The following is an 18,359-nucleotide window of genomic DNA, read 5'->3' as shown; positions in this document are numbered from 1 at the left end:
TGCCCACGGCCTGCCCTTGGCTTGGGATTGCTTCTCCTACGAGGCTGCAAACCGTTTGCTGGTGCTCGTCCTCAGGGAGGGACAAGGGGGATGCCCGTCCTCGTGCTCAGCACCCAAGCTGCCTTTCTACCTGCTCGGGGTGCCTGTGCTGCTGTTTGGGATGGCTGGGTCTGAACGAAAGCTGCCTGCGCGGGATGGGTTGGGAAGGAGCCCGCTTGCCCACCAGAGGGTGGTTCCTGGCAAGGTTTGCTGCAAGCTGGGGAAAAAGCAGGAAAGAGCCCGCCAGCTGATCGGCGTGCTGTGGGCTGCGCCCCCCTACAAGCGTGAGCCCTGCTTCCCAGGGCCTCTGCAGCCGTGTCCTGCAGCCTCGGGCTTCGGCCGGTGCCCCTGCTGGGTGCCTGCAGGCTCGTGCCCTGTACAGTCCGCTTTGCTTGCAGCTGGGCAATTGTCTTTGAATTTTGCCTTTTTTTTTTTTTTTTGGAACATAGTGCGGCTCTTCTCCTAGAAGGCAAGACATCATCCCCAAACACCGGGCATTGGCTCGGCGCTGCCTCCAGCCGGCTGCCCCGCTGGAGCCGGGGCTTGGACCGATGACCTCCGAGGGTCCCTGTCCCCAGCAGCCCCCCCGTGACCTGAGCTCCAGCGCCACATGGCGAAGGCACGCCAGCTCTGTCTCGCCGGGGAGCCAGCGCCTGGAAGCGTCTGACCCAGAGCCTGCAGCGACGCTGTCAGAGGGAATTAAGGCCACGCAGGCCATCTGTGCCCCAGGTGGGTTCGCTTCCTGCAGGCTCTGGATGCGTTTGCAGACAGCTGGGGCTGCAGGACCCGTCAGACATCCCGGGGGGGCACGCTCAGTGTTTTAGCCCCCGCTGCTGCGTTCGGAGGCTGGGGTGAACCTGCAGCATTGCGGGCTCAGCCGCTCCCCAGGACACTTTGGGAAATATCCCCCACGGAGGGAACAAATGCGAACCCGTCCTCGCAGCAGAGCTGACGGGGGCTGATGGGGGCACTGGCCCCAACCCCACCTGCAGCGCTCAGCGGGGAGGGGACGGTGTCTGCAGGCACTGCCATGGTCCCCCCGGCCCTGGCCCCTTTCAACGAGCAGCCTGGCTGCCGAAGGAAGGAATGGTGCCAAGGAAGAGCTTGCAGAAAGTCCCCGGCTAAGAACAGCAGGATTTGGGGCTGTGCAGGGCCTGGGGACACTCAGGGGCGCAAGCCTGTGTTCTGGGTTACTGGCTGCGTTCATCCTCGCTGGATGGGGGGTGTGCTTCCCAGCAGCATGCAGCTTTGGGAATTAATTAAGTGAGTGTTTTCTCTATGAATGGATTTTACAGTTTTTAGAAAGAAAATGCTTTTTATTAGAAAGAAACAAAGCACAATTCAGGAAGAAAATAAATAGATGTTCAATAGCCTCATTGCAACTGCAGGCAAAAAAAAAGGGAAAAACCATTAAACAAAAATAAATTCTTTCTTTTAAATAAAATATATCTGAACAATTGCATATTCCTCTGTATTTGATACAGAAATTCCTAAAGGTAATTGCATGGGGCTATGAGATATAGGTCAGAGTAGACAATCTAAAAAAAACAACCAAACAAACAAAAAAAACACCAAACTCTTACTGTCAGTATGCAGAAACCCATACGTCAGGAATCAGTTTTACAAACTGTCATGCATAAAAAGCCAAGGAAGACCACACAAAAATAGACAAAGACCGGTCAACCACTTCCACCATTTCAGGATTTCCAACAAACTTTATTCAAAGCAAGGAACAAAAACCAAATGGTGATCCATTCTGTCAGAGGTCCATGCATAGCTTTGTGGCATAGAGGTTCACTTTTACTGCACGTACCTTTAAATATATTTAGGGAATATATTTTAGGGAAATAAACAGGGTAGAATAGCCTTTATAAAAAAGTCTGTCATATGCAACTGGCCTTCAAATGAGCCTTGTATTGGTTGTAAGACATACACTTGGTACTTGAAAAACTGTATAAATAACCTTTAAAAACCAGCCTAACAAGACTACAGGAGACCGGACTTGTGGCTCCCGCAAACACAGCCATGACCCTGGCCTGCCCTGGCAGCACCTGCACCAGCCCCAGGGACGCTACAGGGCGAGTCGGCCACGCTGTGGGCTCGTACCGCTGCGCCGCCCCATCACTGACAGCTCCTGGAGCATGCCCGAGCTGCCCAAGGAGATGGTGTAAAGAGCTGCAAGCACAACAGACCTGATTCACTGTGTACGAAAGTGTTCTTCAGTAAAAAGTCCTTGGAGTAGGGAGGGCAGTCATAGCGACAGAAAGGGGCATATTCCAGCCAAATGCACCTTCATGGTCATCCTGGTCACAAGACAGCTAGCAGCACCGCTGAACACACTTTAAAACGTACTTCTAGGTGTTGGCATGCATATGCTAAGGGCTTTCTGACTATCTAGGTAAGAAATACAGACTGGGAGCTCTACGGAGTGGGAGAAATGCAGATGGGCGTACTATCACCACTATCTCTTGGGTGGGCTTCGTCTATTTTCTACCTAAGAGAAGAAGGGGCCCAGGGTATCTGAAGAATGCCTCGTTTTCATCCTGAGCTTGAGGGAACCAACCGTGCCTTTCCTGGCTCGGCCCCAGCACCACCAGCACGATCCCCTGCCGTGGGGCTGCCGTGGGCAGGAGGCAGCACCGCGGGCAGCCGGGCGCAGCGGGCAGGAGCGCGGCATCAGGACAGGGAGGTGATGTTGGAGCGCCCGCCCGGAGGGGCGATGATCTTCTGAGCCGTACGTCTGGCAATGTGGTCATCGGCCTGCGACCCTGCGGGAAAGGAGAGGCGTGCGGCTGTAACATCCACAAGCTGTGGAGGTCCCGCTGCTTTAAATGCACCAGTCATCAAGTATTTCGCCTGTGAGCAGTGCTAGTATTTTCAATATACGTTAATTTGGATGCTGTACTATCACAGTACAGTTTGGAATGACTTTGGTTGCCTGAATGCCTTTATTTTTTATTGCTTCTTTCTGGACATTGTAAATGGCTTTCCTGTAAATAAACAGCTTTGATGCAATAAAACGTGGGACCCTGCAGATTTATAAAACACTGTATGATCCACCTGTATGAGTTCAGCCAGCCAAGAAAACAAAATGATGGCAGCTATTTTAAGACAAAGTGTAATTTTTTCCAAGGTCACTGATGCTGCCGGGCAGATTTTCACGGGATGCTGTGCCAGGCAGTGCTGAAGCACCCTCTGCCTACATGGGAAGGCAGAGGAAGTTTTATTGCTGGTTCCTGAGGATGGAGCTACACGACTCAGTCCAAGCTCAGAACTGAACCAGCCTGAAGAAGCCAGCTGTCGCACAGATACGTATCGCTTCCCCGGAGCCCCGACCACACACAGCCCCTGCCTGGCCTGGCAGGGCCTTGCCACCGCCCGCGGCCTCCACCTCGCCCTCCCGCTCCGGGTGCCTCCAGCCAGGCCCGGCCACGCTCGCGGCGGCTCCTCAGCGCCGCCGGGCCCGGTCCCGCTGCGCCGGGCCGCACCTACCGGACAGGCTGAACCCCGACTGGTGCAGGTTGCGCACGGGGACGGGCGGCACTTTGCCCGCGCAGGCCGCCATCCTCGATGCCGTGGTGGGCGCCATGGCTTTCGTGCTTAGGACGACGTCGTGGACCGGCCCATCGTAGAGCCCCCGCGGGACGCCGTGCACCTCGGCCAGCTGCGGGGAGGGAAGGAGCAGGCGTGAGGAACATGCAAACGCTGGCGAACCCGAACGGGATCCCGGCTGGTTTTGGTCCTCACCTACTGCTGCAGCGGTGCCGCACTAGCCCCTGGCTGCACTCACCCCAAAAAGAAAAGCACTTAAAGGTCAGTCCTGCAAAACTACTGCGCAAGGGGTTACCTGCATTTTGTGAAACAAGCATAAAAACTGCTTTTTATTCTTTCAGTCCTGGCACCCAGCTGCCGTGCCGGTGTCTCACCCACAGGCCCCCCTCCGTTCCCCTTAAAGGCGGGCGGGCAGGAGGTGCCCGGCCCCTCGCCCACCACGCCACGGCCGCTCCGCCCCGCTGGCAGCGTCCCAGCAGCACGCGCCCCAGGCGGTACGGCGTGGTGCCACTGCCGTGTCCTGCCACACTCCGTCCCTTCAGACCTGTATGAGAAAAGCCACAGCTGGCACAGGGAAAAGACTTAATTACCAGCACTTCACCCAGAATGTGCTTAAGGCTGTTTCTCCTCACAGGCAAAACAGTGTGGCAGTCATTTGGGAGCCACAGGGTCAGAATGGGCTTGTTTTGCAGATGAGAAGTGCTGGGTTTCAAATAAGAAGGGACAGACTGATAGGTGATCAACAAGTATATAAAGTTTTCCATAGCAATTTTTCTCATACGTCACCTTCATCTTCATGCTGACTGCCTTGTAGAGAAAATACTCTGCTCAGTGCTCTACAGCACTCCTCTTGACCCTAGCTCTTTTCCAAAGCTCCAGTTAAATCAAGGATCAAGAGATGGCATGGGCAGACTGTCTGGTTGTTTGCAAAGTACCAAGTGTGCCTGCCCAAATGAATTAACTTAACAAAGAAATCACTAACTGCCTGGTTTGACACTCAGTTATCATCTAGCCAGGAGACTAGGGACCTTCAGGAAGTGAGAGTTTATATTTAGCAAGCTCTGTCCTTTAGGACACAATGGTGGCACAGGGTGTCTTCTTTCAAAGCTAACACAGACACAACCTGACTGCTAGCAAGGAGCCCAGGGGCTCCTTGTCCCCGCAGCCCGCGTGGCATCCCTGTGTGTGAGAGCAGTGCAGAGGCTGCTAGGAGTGCCAGGGAGATGGAGCCGACAGCGCAGGGCTTCTTGTGCTGCAGCTGTCGATGCTGCTGGACTGCCTGAAGGGACTGGAGGTGGACCGCAAGGTCCTGCCCTCTCCTGGGGGCCATTCCCTGACTCCACTGCAGCAGGGACTCCAGAGAGGCAAACTGCCAGTGCTGTTGGTGAGCTTGGGGTTTGTGATTCTTGCACTGCATTCAGCTACAGTGCATAACGAAAATGTCTAAAATAACCCATGGAAAGGGGAAGGAGGGTGCAGTCGTTAAGGAGATTTGTATACATTTGAATGTCTTTGTATCTCCTAGAAAAGCTGTGCTAGCACACTGTAAAGGACTTAGTTATTTCCAGCAACTACTGAACGCTACCCCTATTAGTCAGGGACAGAAGCAAAGCAGCAGATTGGTAATACAGTAACTTAACCATTTCTAGCACAAGTAGAGATGAATTCTTCCCTTCTACCTCAATACAAAACAAACAGATTTGGTAGAAGTCATATTTTTGCTCTATATCTTTATAATAGGTAAGTAATACTAATAAAACTGGTATGATCAGTTATAATACAAAAACAGGCATTATGAAGTAGTTTGTGCCAAGCCATACACCGAAGCAGTTACATGATAACATCACAAATTTCCAAGGTATGAGGAGGAGTAACATTAATACTCTTGTTTCTGCTGCCTATTGCACCAGCGGGCATACCAGAACAGTGACTTCAGTACAATAATGCAGGGAGATTGCAATGAAAATATGGGAGTATTGCAAACGAAATTCTTCTTACCCTGTTTCTTGCCTTTATTCTTTTATAAACAAAATCAGGGAACGTCTTTCTGGGAATGAAGCGACCTGACCCCTGGGTGACAAACAGGTTCCCATCCTCAAGAACAACTTTTCCTTGACTTATGACCACAGTAGGAGCCCCATGGCACTCCGTGCCTTCAAATATGTTGTACTCCACATTCTGGAAAAAAACAAACCAGGTTATCAAGTAAATTTAAGATTTAAGAAAAGGAGGTCACAGTCTATCCAGTTATACATGCATGCATTTTTGTACATTACTCCTCATGCACAATTAGTTGTACTTAAGCCTTTATATTTCAAATAATAAGGTTCTTCTAATTGGATGAACTAAGGCAAAGTGGAACAGAAAAATTAAATCCTCAGAAGATTCAGTACTTGCCCAAAAGACTTGTGGCATTCCTGAAGCAAACCAGATTTTTACTATACACTAACAAATAATTATTTCAAAACCTCAGAAGAGCTCTGCTGCAGTTCTACATTTGGTGACAACGTTCCTGTGATTTTTTCCAAGACACTGCAAGTCTTCTACCACAGTAAATGGTAGCGAATTGAATTTTATGGGAAATGCAAAATCATGCCAACTTTTTCAAATATTCCCATTACTATCACTAACAAACTACTCAAAACCCAAACTTTACCATGAAAAAATGCTGCATCTTGAAAAAGCATAAGAGAATTTTCTGGACAAAAAAATAAACTGCTTCTATTTTTTTAAAGAAAACACCCAAATATTTCAGTAATAATGATAATTTTCTTCAATAAAAACCCTTGTGCCAAAAAATGTTTCTGCGTTAGTTTAAATCAGCTCCATCTTTAACTCACCTCACGCCACCTCAAATGCATCCCTCACTTTCAACTACAGCTTTCTACCCGAGACTCATGTTGGAAATTAATCTGGGGACGTGTGCAGCCTGGAAAACCATGGATAAAATGCCACTAAGAGACACCCCGAACTTTTTCCGACTGACTCACTGCCGACCAGCAACACCTGCCAAGGACCAGAGCCCTAGGGGAGGGCACCTGGGTCTCTGGGGCATGTTGGCATTTGGCTCTGGTGGCAAAACGGCTTTATGCTGTGAACAGCTGTTTTCTTTAATCATTGCACAGGTATTAAAAGAACCACTACCTGTTTTCTAAATTGGAACTTCAAAGTTCACATTGACCAAACAGGAATTAATGTGAGTTGGGGTTTGTTCCCCCATGTGCATCAGGCCTCCACATGCTGCCTTCACTGGACACGCTCTTTCTTTTGATTTAGGACTCAAAACAAGGTCAACACCTTTTTTCCAGTCTGCAGCGAGCACATCAATCACAAGATCTGTGTTCCAGAGGCAGACTGTCTCAGATCAATCACCCAGCCACTCAGTCACAATCCTGCCCCTCACAAATTCTCCAGTTCTACAGTAAACAAGGGATATTTTTATTTGCTTGCATTTTAAAAATCAAGTGCAAGGTCCTTCATCATCTTATCCACATTACTCACCCCTTGGTGAATGCACTAATCTTTCTGATCTGAAGAAGTGTATTACTTTACTGCTCTCTTCTGACTATAGTATCATCTCAATAAAATACTTCAAAAGATAGTTTACCGAATTGTGGGTTTTTGCTGAGATAATTTTTGTCGCCTTGGGGTTCCACAAGACCAAGTCTGCATCAGAGCCGACTGCAATGCGCCCTTTCCTGGGGTAGCAGTTAAAGATTTTGGCAGCATTTGTACTGGTCACTGCTACAAAGTCATTCTCATCCATCTTCCCTGAGACCTGGGCAGCAGAGGGAAGGAAGGACCATTTGATACGGGAAAGCACGGCGGGCCCACTACAACCAAATCGGCACTTTCCATACAAACACAGAGATTGCATGCAACTTTTCTCTTAGCGCTTTTATACACCGACAAAATCCCACAGTCTTGACCACAGTATTTAATTCAAGATGTTTGTCCCCGCGATGGTAATTAAGCCCTGCTGAAGCATTAAACAACTAGAAATGGGCCACTCAGACGTTCAACAGCTGCCTCATCTACTGGGTGGCATCCCTGCCTATGGCTGGAGTTCGATGGTCTGTAAGGTCCCTTCCAACCCAAGCCACACTGTGATTCTACAGAATTATATTTCAGAGAAAATCTGAGTTGGAAGGGACCCACAAGGATCATTGAGTCCAACTCCTAAAGAACTCCTTTGTTTCCTCAAAAACAAAGCCTACGTAAGACTTCAGCATGGTTCCCTGGCTCTGGGAAGTTGCCACGAAGCTCTCCGTGCCACGGGATGCGTCCCCGGGGGTGCTCTGGGGGGAGGCAGGCCCAGGGGGCTGAGCACACCGACGTGCAGCGGTGTGGGACAGGGCTGCGGGAACCTCCTGCAGGTATAGAGGATGCTCCCTGTCCCCGCCAACCTTCCTGGGCCTCCTGCGAACACTAGTGAAGAGCAACATCACATCCTCCCCTTACAGAAATCTGTGGAAGACTTTCTCTCCTGACTGCAAGTTGAAGCGGGGGGGTTATTCCCCCACCGAACCCTTTGAAGACACTTTGAAGGCATTCGAGTGTCACATTCTCTCCCATTATCAAGCTCTTCTGAAGGAGCAGTCTAGACAATGTCACACTTCAGGGCTCATTTGAATTAATGAGAAATCTGACATCGTCTGACACAAGCACTCTTCGCATCTACTTGCGTTCGCGTGGAGGAAGGAATCAGCGTTATTTCAGCACCTACCACACACTTTTCCCAAATAACTGACATTCGTTCTTCAATGCCGTTTGTTCCCTCGGGAATGAGGGTGAAGTTGTCTTTTCCCACTGCCTTCTGGGCGGTGGTGAATGTGCAGTGAGCGCTGCCCGCCACCTGCAGGTCCCCGCTGCGACAAACAGAGGAGAGGTGGTCAGAGGAGGCAAACAACGACAGTGGCTTTGAATGGGCTTCTCGGAACTGCGAAAATGTGTCTCCTTTCCCGTGAAAGGGCTGCTCTCCCCGGGTGAAGTTCACCCTTGCCTACAAGACCGTGTGACACAAGTGCCTGCGGGCTCTGTGCTCCGCCTGTTTGATGTACATTGATTTAATCAACAAACGCTGCACAGGCAGGCGACTTCAGATCTTTAAATCCCACTGGAAGTCCAGATAAGTTAAGGCAATTTTTACAGGTACACAGAGGAATCTCACTCTACTAATTTGCACAGGAATAAAGCACTGAAATCTTCTAAGAACAGTAACAGCAGCCTCGTATGTGCTTTTGATATTTTCTCGTAAACTGGCCATTACTTTTACTGTTTAGTAAACATCTTCATCTTTGTACCTTCCTTTTGAACGTCATATTGTTTTAATATGAAGGTGGTTCTACGAAGAACCATTCTTTTGATATGGTGCTAAAATATCTCTTAAAGCAAGGCTATGGTTAAATAAAACAAGATTCTGGATAAAACCAAATGTACTGTACCATATTACATTTTACATAGTACTGTATGTATGCATACTGCATGTAAATACAAAGTTCCAGTCACAGTTGCATCTGTGGATACAGACAGAGCACATGCAGCCATTGTTATTCCGCTGTCCATTTGTTTGCTGACTTGTCAGTGTCTGTCGTGTTTGTGAACTGTTCCAGAGATGCTCATGCTGACACGATGGGCTTTGTTGTATAACAAAGGATTGAAAACAGCTCTCCAGGGTAACGTGCCCTAAATGTTTATGTTTCAGATTTTAAAAGCTTGTGAATACCTAACGTTGCTTCTGATAAACCCTTCAATTTACCGTAAAGCTAAACTAATGCAGGTAGATTTCTGTGGATTACGGTGAGACAGAGCACTGCTGGCCGCTGAGTCCCGTGCCCTGGGCCCCCCGGGTGATAGGGAGGGCGCAGCGCACTCCCGATCGCATTGCTGAGGATGGAAGCAGGTCGTGTGAGACCGATTTATATGGGAGAAGTCTGGTAGCTGCTACCCGGCTTCATCAAAGCCTAACCTAGATTCTCCTTCAAAGCAGCCACACGACTGTCACCTGGCTCCGTGTTAGAAAACACAACCCAAGATTTACGCTTTTGCTACGGAGAAGCGTGGCAGTCTCTCGGCTGGTTTCCGCATGCTGACTGCACTCCAGCGGGCTCAGGGAGGCGCAGGCCGTGCCGCACGCCACGTGCCCACATGGAGGCTGCCCGCCTGCTACCGGTGCCCTCCGGAAATCCCACCCGCACCGCTCCCCCACATACCCAGCCGGGCAGGGGGTAAGCACCACGGGCGCCGGCACAGAGCTCACCAGGACAGCAGGGAGGTGAGACGGTCCGGCGTGCTCGGGTCGGGGCTGATGGGAGGCGAGGTGACGAAGGCTGCGGCTTTGGCCCAGTTCTTACTCCAGTAGTGCGAGCCGTCGGTGCCGAGGCTGGCGGTGATGGGCTCTCCGTACACAACCGTGCCTGCAGAGCAATGGTATCAGTGTCTGCAAACGTGCCGCGTGCCCTTGAGCCTCCTTTCACACAGCGCAGACACATGCCGTGGTTAGCAATAAGGATGGCTTCATTTACCTCTGGTGCTCTCAGTATTTCAGCTTTTTAAATATAGACTAATCCCTCAGACTATCTCAGATGACTGGGAAGCACTGCCAGAACAAGTTTTGAATGCATCTCGTTTCTCCTTAGAAAAAACACACATTTCTATCCGCTAAGCGTTACACATTTCTTTACATCAAATCGGAGGCTCTCTGGCTGGGGGCAGCCATGGCCCCAGAACACCGTGTTCTCAGGACATTGCTCAACCTTGCTTCCCTGTAGGAACATTGCTAGCCCTCCCTAGCGCACCCCATTTAAATATGGAGTTTGTTCCAGTTCCATTTTTCATTTAGTTCATGAGAAATGATCAGAAGCAAGGTGTTGGTTTTTTTTTTTTGCTGCATCTATCCGGATTCCGGTGTCAGTTTCAAGCACATCTCTTCACATCTTTTGAGTTCAGTTCAGAGCAATTAGCTCTGGCATACTCTGTGAAGAAAAGCCAACACCAAGTTTTAGCACCCTTAGAATGTGAGAGAACTCAGGTGCTAACGAGTTATTAAACCTTGCAGCTAGCGTGACATTCCTGGACTTATTTGAATAGGCTTAATTAGTGTGCAAACATTAAATAGCGCTTTACCTTTTCTCTTTGCTTGGGCTAACACATCTGCTGCACCTTTGCTCATTATTTTTGTGATGTACAAGGGGCAGTTGGCTTGTTTTGCTATTGTAATGGCCCGGTACACTGCCTCTGCTTCAACCTGCGGACACAAAAACGAATACAAGCAGAAAACACCTCAAGACATCTCTGTCAAAGCCGAGCCACCACAAGCAGTGGCTGGTCTGCAGCTTTGAATAGTTCTGCTGGAAAAGCTGTTGACATTACCTCCTCGGGGCGGCTCAGGACATGCCCTTCTGGCCCCGTAATCCCAAGGTCCAACAGTCTCTTTTGCTCCTACGGGGAAGACGATGAACAAGTGAGCAATGTGGATAGTCTGTCTGAAGTGATGTGGGACTCACCTTGCTCAGAAGTGCCTGGTGGATGACGGCAATTCATGAATACAATTACATGACACATGTAAATGATAAATGAATACAATTACATGATATCTATGACAATCCATCAACTGCTGGGAGTGAAAGTAAGGCCCACCTTATGCTGTGGAAACATCTTTGGACTGGGAACTGCTACATGTCCTTTAGACCTTCTCTATTTTTTAAACCCAGTTACAGTTCTGGAAGATTTGGGATTTCAGACCCACCGCTGCTTACTCTAAGCCTACACTAACCATGATTCACGGCTACAGAAAAGGAGCAGGTATCTCTTGGGCACTTGAGCCTAGGCTGAAGCTGCTCAGAGAATCCCATGGAACAAGAGAAGATGGGGGTGGGAATTACCCTCTAACTTGTTTGTTCAGATAAACCCATTTCAAGGACTGGGATTCTGCTTTCATTTTAAACTCTCCTCCCACACCATGCTGAAGACTTAAGTGACCGTAAACTAAAAGGAACCACAAGTCTAATTCTGCATCTATCAACTATTTGCAGTATTTACCTAGGACTTTCTTCTCTAAAGCTAAAAAGGAAAAATAATGAACAGTTTGCAATACCAAGTAAGTTCTTGAAAGCCATTTTTGGAGATTATATATTACCACGTCTAATGTAGATTATTTAAAAAATGCAAAACTCTGTAACCTTCCCAAGTCCTCAAGACTTCTAAGCATACTCAAGATTTCTAAACAAGATAAATAATGTGATAAAATATCACTTAAGGCAGTCAGTCAACCTTTAAGAGGCTCCTATCTGGGAACTATTGAACAGATTTCTGTGATGAAACCCGAGTGCATGGGAAAAACTGGGAGGATGCCGTTGATTTTAGCAGGAGCTCCAGATCCTCCTGCACATGCTTGTGTCTGCGCATGCTACCACAACAGGATTTCATCTCAGCCCCTTCCCTCCAAAGCTTTGGTACTCAGATTATACTGGAGACCAAATCCCACCAGGAGCGTGTGGGTGGAAGAGAGAAGGGGCAGGTGACGGACGACACCATTTCTGGATTCCCCTGACCTCCTCAGGCTTGGTGTCAAGATGCAAAGAGGAATGAGAGATTGCCCTGCTAGAGATTTCAAAGGTGAACAATCCAGGTGATAGCGGTGGACAGCACACACTAAAAGTGCATGCTGATTCTCTTCCCAAAGCAATTGCAGGTTGCTCTTCTTTGTCTCATTTGGACATATCTCTGTTGACTTTGCAGCATCAAATGAATGCTAAAAGCATGCTGGCACCTTCTATTAGAGTCTGTGTCCTATCTGTTGAAGTCAGCACTTTGCCTTACATCAAGTTACTCTGCTCCTCCTTTAATTTAAATGAACGTAATTACTGTACCTCATCAATGATGTCTCCGTTTTCAGCATGCACTTGGGCAACGGCCCCCAAGTCTCGAATAATGCTGAATATTTCATACATCTGTCAAGAGAGAACGGGTTGCCCAGTATCAGATAAATTATGGTCTATGCTCAGAAGTGCAAAATTACTTCTATTGCACTTTGGCTGTCTGTATTACCTGGGCATCAGTGCACTGAAGTTTGTCTTTATAAGCCATAAAAACCAGGAAGGAATTCACGCCTTGAAAAAAGAAAACAACACGTGCATTTATTATCACAGCTCAGAACGCAGCACCTTGGTACGGGCTGAGCAGAGATGTTCGACGCAGGTGGCTTTGTGCAGGGGGGGTTAGGCTGAAAGCAAACCAAGGCTAAGCACTGAAACTCTTCTCATGAGAGCTGAACCCCACGTTCGGGGAGTCATGAGAGAAAATACAGTCCTATGTTTGGATACATCTGAACAAAAAAACACATCGTCCATTTCTGATTTTAGACACTCTCTGTAACTCGATCCAAATTCACAGAAATAAATGCATTGCTTCCAATCTTAATTTTCCCTCCAGAAGTGGTCTGAATTTATGGTTTCTTTCCAACTTCTACCTGTATTTGAATTAATGCAGTAGTGCCAAGACCACAAAGTGCAACAAAATATGAGACTCTCTTGTTTTAAAGCACTGTTATTTAGCACATTGGCATTTAGTTAGACAAATAGATGTACAGTATTTCTGCACACAGCATTGCGCACAATCTTAATTCATTTCTGTCTAACATGAAACATGAAGAACGGAGTCAAAGCCTGACAATTGCCACAGTTTTTTATATGGATAAAGGCAACAACTAATCCCAAACTACGATCAAATTGCAAAAAAACTGTATTTCATGGGAACATACATATGAAAAATATCTGGTTTAAGCTTTGAATGGCTACATTACTTCATCCGCTCAGCATTTTAATGGGAAATTCACTGCAAATTTCTATGTTAATTGACCAATTAAGCCCTTGCTTGCAAGACTGCAAATTACACTGAAGTCATTTAGCTCTACATTAGCATATCTGAAAGCAAAATGTAGTTCCAAACATCGAATTAAGTATTAATGAAATGCATGAATTCCTGACACATGGCCAGCTTTTTGGTAAGCTATATCCAAGGGATACTTTAGGATGTACAGGAATTAGAAACACAAACGACATCTCTGGGAAAAGCCTAAAGCTTTTGGGCCTGTTAGCCCAGTCTCAAATGTTTTTATTTAAATATTGTCTGTAAGTCAGGGAGCCTGAATCAGGAAGCCTGATATAATTTCTGTAGTTTCCAAAACAGATTTTCGATACTGGGCTATAAATTGCCCAAAGGTAAGAGCACATGAACAAGATCCGGCAAAATATGTTAGGGTATGAATCCAGCGTAAATACTCTTGTCTACATCTTTAGCCTAGATGGTAAGATGGGTGATTCACACCTCAATAGCAAATGAGTAAGGCCTCCTGCACGTACGCATTTATCAGTGGATAAAAGCATTACTGCAGAGAAGCACTGTCACAGCTTACCCTGGGGGAACTTGCTTATGTGCCTATACTGCAATATTCTTTTTTTTTTTTTGGGTGGGGGTGTGTCAGAATACTGCTCTTTGTGCCATTACCTTTGTCTTTCACGAGGGCTTCCAGCTCCTCTTTGAGGCTTTCGTGCCAGCGAGGGATGTCGACGTGCAGTGAGTAATCACAACAGGCCTTGCTGTCGGCGCACTCCCTCCACTGCTCGTATGCAGCAAGAAGGCTCGTTCCGGCATCGGGGAACACGTGGTCAACTGAGGAAATACTGCAGAGTATTGGTATGCTTTCTATGGACAGCTCTGTGTGACTAGAGAAACACCTGGAGATTACAACAGCCACAGATATTTCTGTGCAAGACTTTACCGCTATGATAAAAGAGACATTTTCTTAGTAATTCGCTTTTATAGCTTTGATTACAGATAAATGTATCAGAAAAGTGAAACAAAAGAAACAGACTAACTAATTTATGGCTATTGTTACGCCTTTTTTTTCATACAGCCTCCACCACATGGCAAGCTGAGAGGACAAAGCGTGGCCTTGCATACTGCTGCGCAGCTCCCTTGGGCATTCCCCACGTGCAGCCACGCACAGCCCATCCCTTTCTGCTCTTCCTCTTGTGTTTGCTCTTAATCCCTGCAGTACTGGCTATGACAATGGGACAGAACGACAGCAGATTTCTTCAGAACTGCTTCTTCAGGCCAATACTACCGTGTGCGTTGGGGACAGAATAAGAACAAAACAAATAAAAATTATTTTACATACATAACAAAAAATATATATAAAAAGGTGTTTAAAGTTTTCTTCTGCTTTACTGTCTTATGAGGTAAAACAGGAACAGCTATATGTTTGCAATATATGTGTACAGCAAAGGAAGGCAGATACTGAAAGGCACATAATGCATTTTAATTAGTTTTGCGATGTTTTGATTACTATAGCAAAAATTAACATTTCTCTGCTTTGAGGCTAAATAATCTCTGCCACGACAAAGGGCCCCATGTATTTCACTACACGATGTTCTACTTAGAAGTCTGTTCAAACATCGCTCCGTCTTACTGATCATTGTGGTTCCTCCTGCCAGGGCTGCTTTCGTGCCTTGGTAGAAGTCATCAGCAGAGGTCATCCCCATCACAGGCATCTGCAGCCTCGTATGCACGTCTATCCCGCCCGGCAAAACGATCTGGCTGTAGGCATCAACCGTCTTCACCCCACTGGGAACGATCAAGTTTTCTCCAATTTGTCTGAAAACAGTATTAAGATGCCCTGGTAAGTGGCAGCAACTTATAAGTGCGGGTGTACAAAGAGCCCAGCCCAAGCCCTGCTGGTGGGGCCTGCTCATGTGGGCTTCCCCAGCTCTTCTGGGGAACGTTCCCTGCCGGGCTGTCCCCAGAGAGCAGGGCAGAGCTCTGCTCCGACAGAGCACGGTCAGCAGCTGTCGGCTCCAGGACCGAACCGGGATCTGCCGAACCAAGCCCCGCATCCCTCCCTGCCCCGGGGCTGCCTAACGCCGCTGGGGCACACTAGGCGCTGCCTGGCCGTATTCTAAAATTCTTGTTTTTCAGATAGGGGACATATTTCCAAGAGAAAAACTGACGGAAAGGAACCTTGTTCAAATTAAATGATGCTGTAATATTCCCGGAAATTTTGTTACAAAAAAAAACCCACAAAATTTTAACTTACTTTATTAAACCATCTTCCACATAAATGTCTGCATAAAATGACTGGTCATCGTTGACAATTTTTCCTCCCTTGATTAGAAGCTGATCGCTCTAGTGGAAAAGCAAATAAAAATTCGAGATTGCTTTATTTAGATGCTTCTTTGCTCAGGATGAGCTTTTATGAAGTCTAGGACTTAACATTTTGTGCTTTAACGATCCAAATGTAGTTTAATATCCTAAGTATTCCATACCAAAGCCCAGCCGTACCCTGCAGAGAAGCCCGCGTACAGTTTCAGAGCAAGACACGATCTCCCGTGACGCAGGGCACGAGCCCAGGACAGGGACGCCGCAGAGCCCAGCTCCAGAGGCAGGGCTCGCAGGGAGCGCGCCAGCGGCCGGGCGCTGTGGTGGGGCCTGGCCCCGGGCAGGAGCCCCCTCGGACCCGTGACGGGTGCCGGGACCGGCGGCCCGGGTGAGGAGCTGAGCGGCTCCACCAGTGCGGCAAGACGACATCCCGCAGCTCAGCCGTGCAGCTGACTCCTCCATCAGCGCCTCTTGCGAGGGCTGCTAAGTGCATCTCATTACCCCGGAAATTTATTGGCATTCCCTAATTAGCTTTCCCAGTCTTGTCAAAGGCTGGTAGTACCTCAAGGACTTGCCTCATTTCAAAGCAAGACTGGCACGGCCGTCAGCCTTACAAGCTCTTTAACCAGAAAAATCAGAAAGCAGCTGCATTTCTGTAAACGCGGAGCTGCAGCAGAACGAGCGGCTCCTTCCCGGCTCTCCGGTGCCGTTAAGGGCTGACAGGGGCCGTCCCGGGGCCGTCCCGGGGCCCAGACCCCCGGAGGGACGCGGGAGCAGGAGGCCCGGCCCGGAGGTGGCTGGCTGCCCGCACGGCACCGTGCGCGGCCGCAGCGCCGAGCCTGGGAACCCCCCGGCGCCCGGTGCTAGAGCCCCTCGCTGCCGCGCGGAGAAGCTGCCCAGCGACCGCGCCGCTGCCTCCCCGGTCCCCAGGCGCTCACCGCCTCCCCGCTCGGCTCCCGGCCCCGCAATCCCGGTCCCGGGAAGGCTCCGCGCCGGCGGCCCCGGCCCCGCAGCCGCCGCCCGCGGGGTCCGCCCGGGAGCGCGGCCGGTGTCGGCCGAGGGAAGAAAGGAAAGAAAGGAGGGGAAGGAAGCGCGGAGCTGCCGGGGGCGCGTCCCGCTGCTGCCCCGAGCCCCGGCGGCAGGGGAGGGAGGGGAGGGAGGGGAAGGAGGGGAAGGAGGGAATCGCCCCGCGGCAGCGCTGCCGGGGTCCTGGGGGGGCAGCGCCCCCCGCCCCCTGCCCCGCCGCCTTTGTCCGCGTTCCGGCTCCGCGCGCGGCCGGGGGGACAAAGCCGGCAGCCGCCGGGCCGGGCCGACAAAGGGCCCGCGGGCCGCCCGCCGCCGCCGGGAGGGGAGCGGAGGGGAGGGCCCGTGCGGGGCCGGCCCGGGGCGGGCGGCAGCGGGGAGCGGCGAGCCCCGGCCGCCGGGAGCGGCTGCGCCGCGCGCCCTCACCGTGCTGCGGGGGCTGCTCCTCCTGCCCGGCTGCGACATCCTCCCGCCTGCCTCCCTGCCCGCCCGTGCCCGCGCGCCCCTGCGCGCCTGCGCGCCCCCGCCGCCGGCTCCCCCCGCTCCCCCTCGCCCCCCCCCCGGCCCGGGGCCGCGCTGCCGGCGCTGCGGGGCCGGGGCGCTGCGGGACCCAGCCCGGGGCCGGCGGCGCTCGGGGCGCGCTCGCCTCGGCCGTGCGGGGCCGTCTGCGGGCCGGGGGCTTCCCCAGCGCCGAGGGGAGCCGTGCCCCCGGGGGGAACCACAGCGCCCGGAGCGGTTCGGGGCGGCAGGGACCTTAGGGACCGTCCTGTGCCACCCCTGCCATGGGCAGGACCCCTGCCCCCAGCCCAGGCTGCCCAAAGCCCCCCAGCCTGGCCTTGGGCACTGCCAGGGATGGGGCACCCACAGCTCCTCGGGGCAGCCTGGGCAGGGCCTCGCCGCCCTCTGAGCGCAGAATTTCTTCCCAGCATCTAATCTAAATCTCCCCTCTTCCAGTTTAAGGACGCCCCGTCCCCAGCGCTCCGCAGCCCTGCCCCGCGGGCACGGCGCTCGCTGCCGCCGACCCCGGCTCGGAGTCCCCCGAGCCCCCGACGGGCCGGGCCGGGCCGGGCCGGGGAAGGGACGGGGGGCGCAGAAGGGAGCCGGCCCTGCCCGTGTCCCGGCTGCGCCCCGCCGGCGGGGCCCGCTGGGGTGCGCGGTGCGGCGGGCGCCCCTCACCTACCTGCCGGCAGCCGTCGGGCGGCTCTCCCGCGGCGGCGGCCTCCGAGCAGCGGAGCGGCGGCGCGGCCCCCCCGGGGCTGGCGGCCGGGACAGCGGCGCCGTGCCCGTCGGACGGGGCGCCGGGCGGGCCGGGGCCGGGGCCGGGGCCGGGGCCGCGGGGCCGGCCGGCGCCGAGCGAGGGGAAGTCCAGCGTCTTGTTGTCGAAGGCGTCCTCCACGCTGCAGAACATGCCGCCGCGCTTCTGCCGCGGCCGCGGGCTGCCCGCGCCCAGCCCCGCGAAGCAGGCGGGCAGCGCCTCCGCCCGCCGCCCCGACATGGCGGGCACCGGGCGGCCGCGCCGGGAGGGGGCACGGGCGGCGCCCGCCCCGAGCCCGCGGCCTCCCCGCGGCCCCCGACGCCCTCCCCGCGGG

General features: G+C 51.5%; 1 protein-coding gene across 2 annotated transcripts; it reads right to left on the bottom strand.

Annotated features, from left to right (window-relative positions):
• Positions 1-1,734: 1,734 nt before the first annotated feature.
• On the bottom strand, positions 1,735-18,265 carry DPYSL4 (dihydropyrimidinase like 4; the record flags this gene model as incomplete). 2 transcript variants are annotated; one of them, XM_080596662.1, is made up of 14 exons in its annotated part: positions 1,735-2,807; positions 3,532-3,703; positions 5,590-5,769; positions 7,199-7,369; positions 8,318-8,459; positions 9,851-10,007; positions 10,717-10,837; positions 10,963-11,031; positions 12,462-12,542; positions 12,640-12,701; positions 14,098-14,262; positions 15,062-15,246; positions 15,686-15,774; positions 17,951-18,265. In XM_080596662.1, 14 exons carry the CDS (start codon positions 18,263-18,265, stop codon positions 2,716-2,718), a joined length of 2,001 nt encoding a protein of 666 aa, XP_080452788.1. In that variant the 3' UTR covers positions 1,735-2,715. The 2 variants fall into 2 exon arrangements, with proteins under 2 accessions (XP_080452788.1, XP_080452789.1); XM_080596663.1 differs by lacking the exon at positions 17,951-18,265 and adding an exon at positions 17,197-17,270.
• Positions 18,266-18,359: the final 94 nt, after the last annotated feature.

This window comes from Anser brachyrhynchus, assembly GCF_964034855.1.
Source record: "Anser brachyrhynchus genome assembly, chromosome: 6".
Classification (NCBI taxonomy): domain Eukaryota; kingdom Metazoa; phylum Chordata; class Aves; order Anseriformes; family Anatidae; genus Anser; species Anser brachyrhynchus.
Note: the sequence above shows the minus strand (reverse complement) of the source record. Positions and strands in the feature narration are given on the sequence as shown.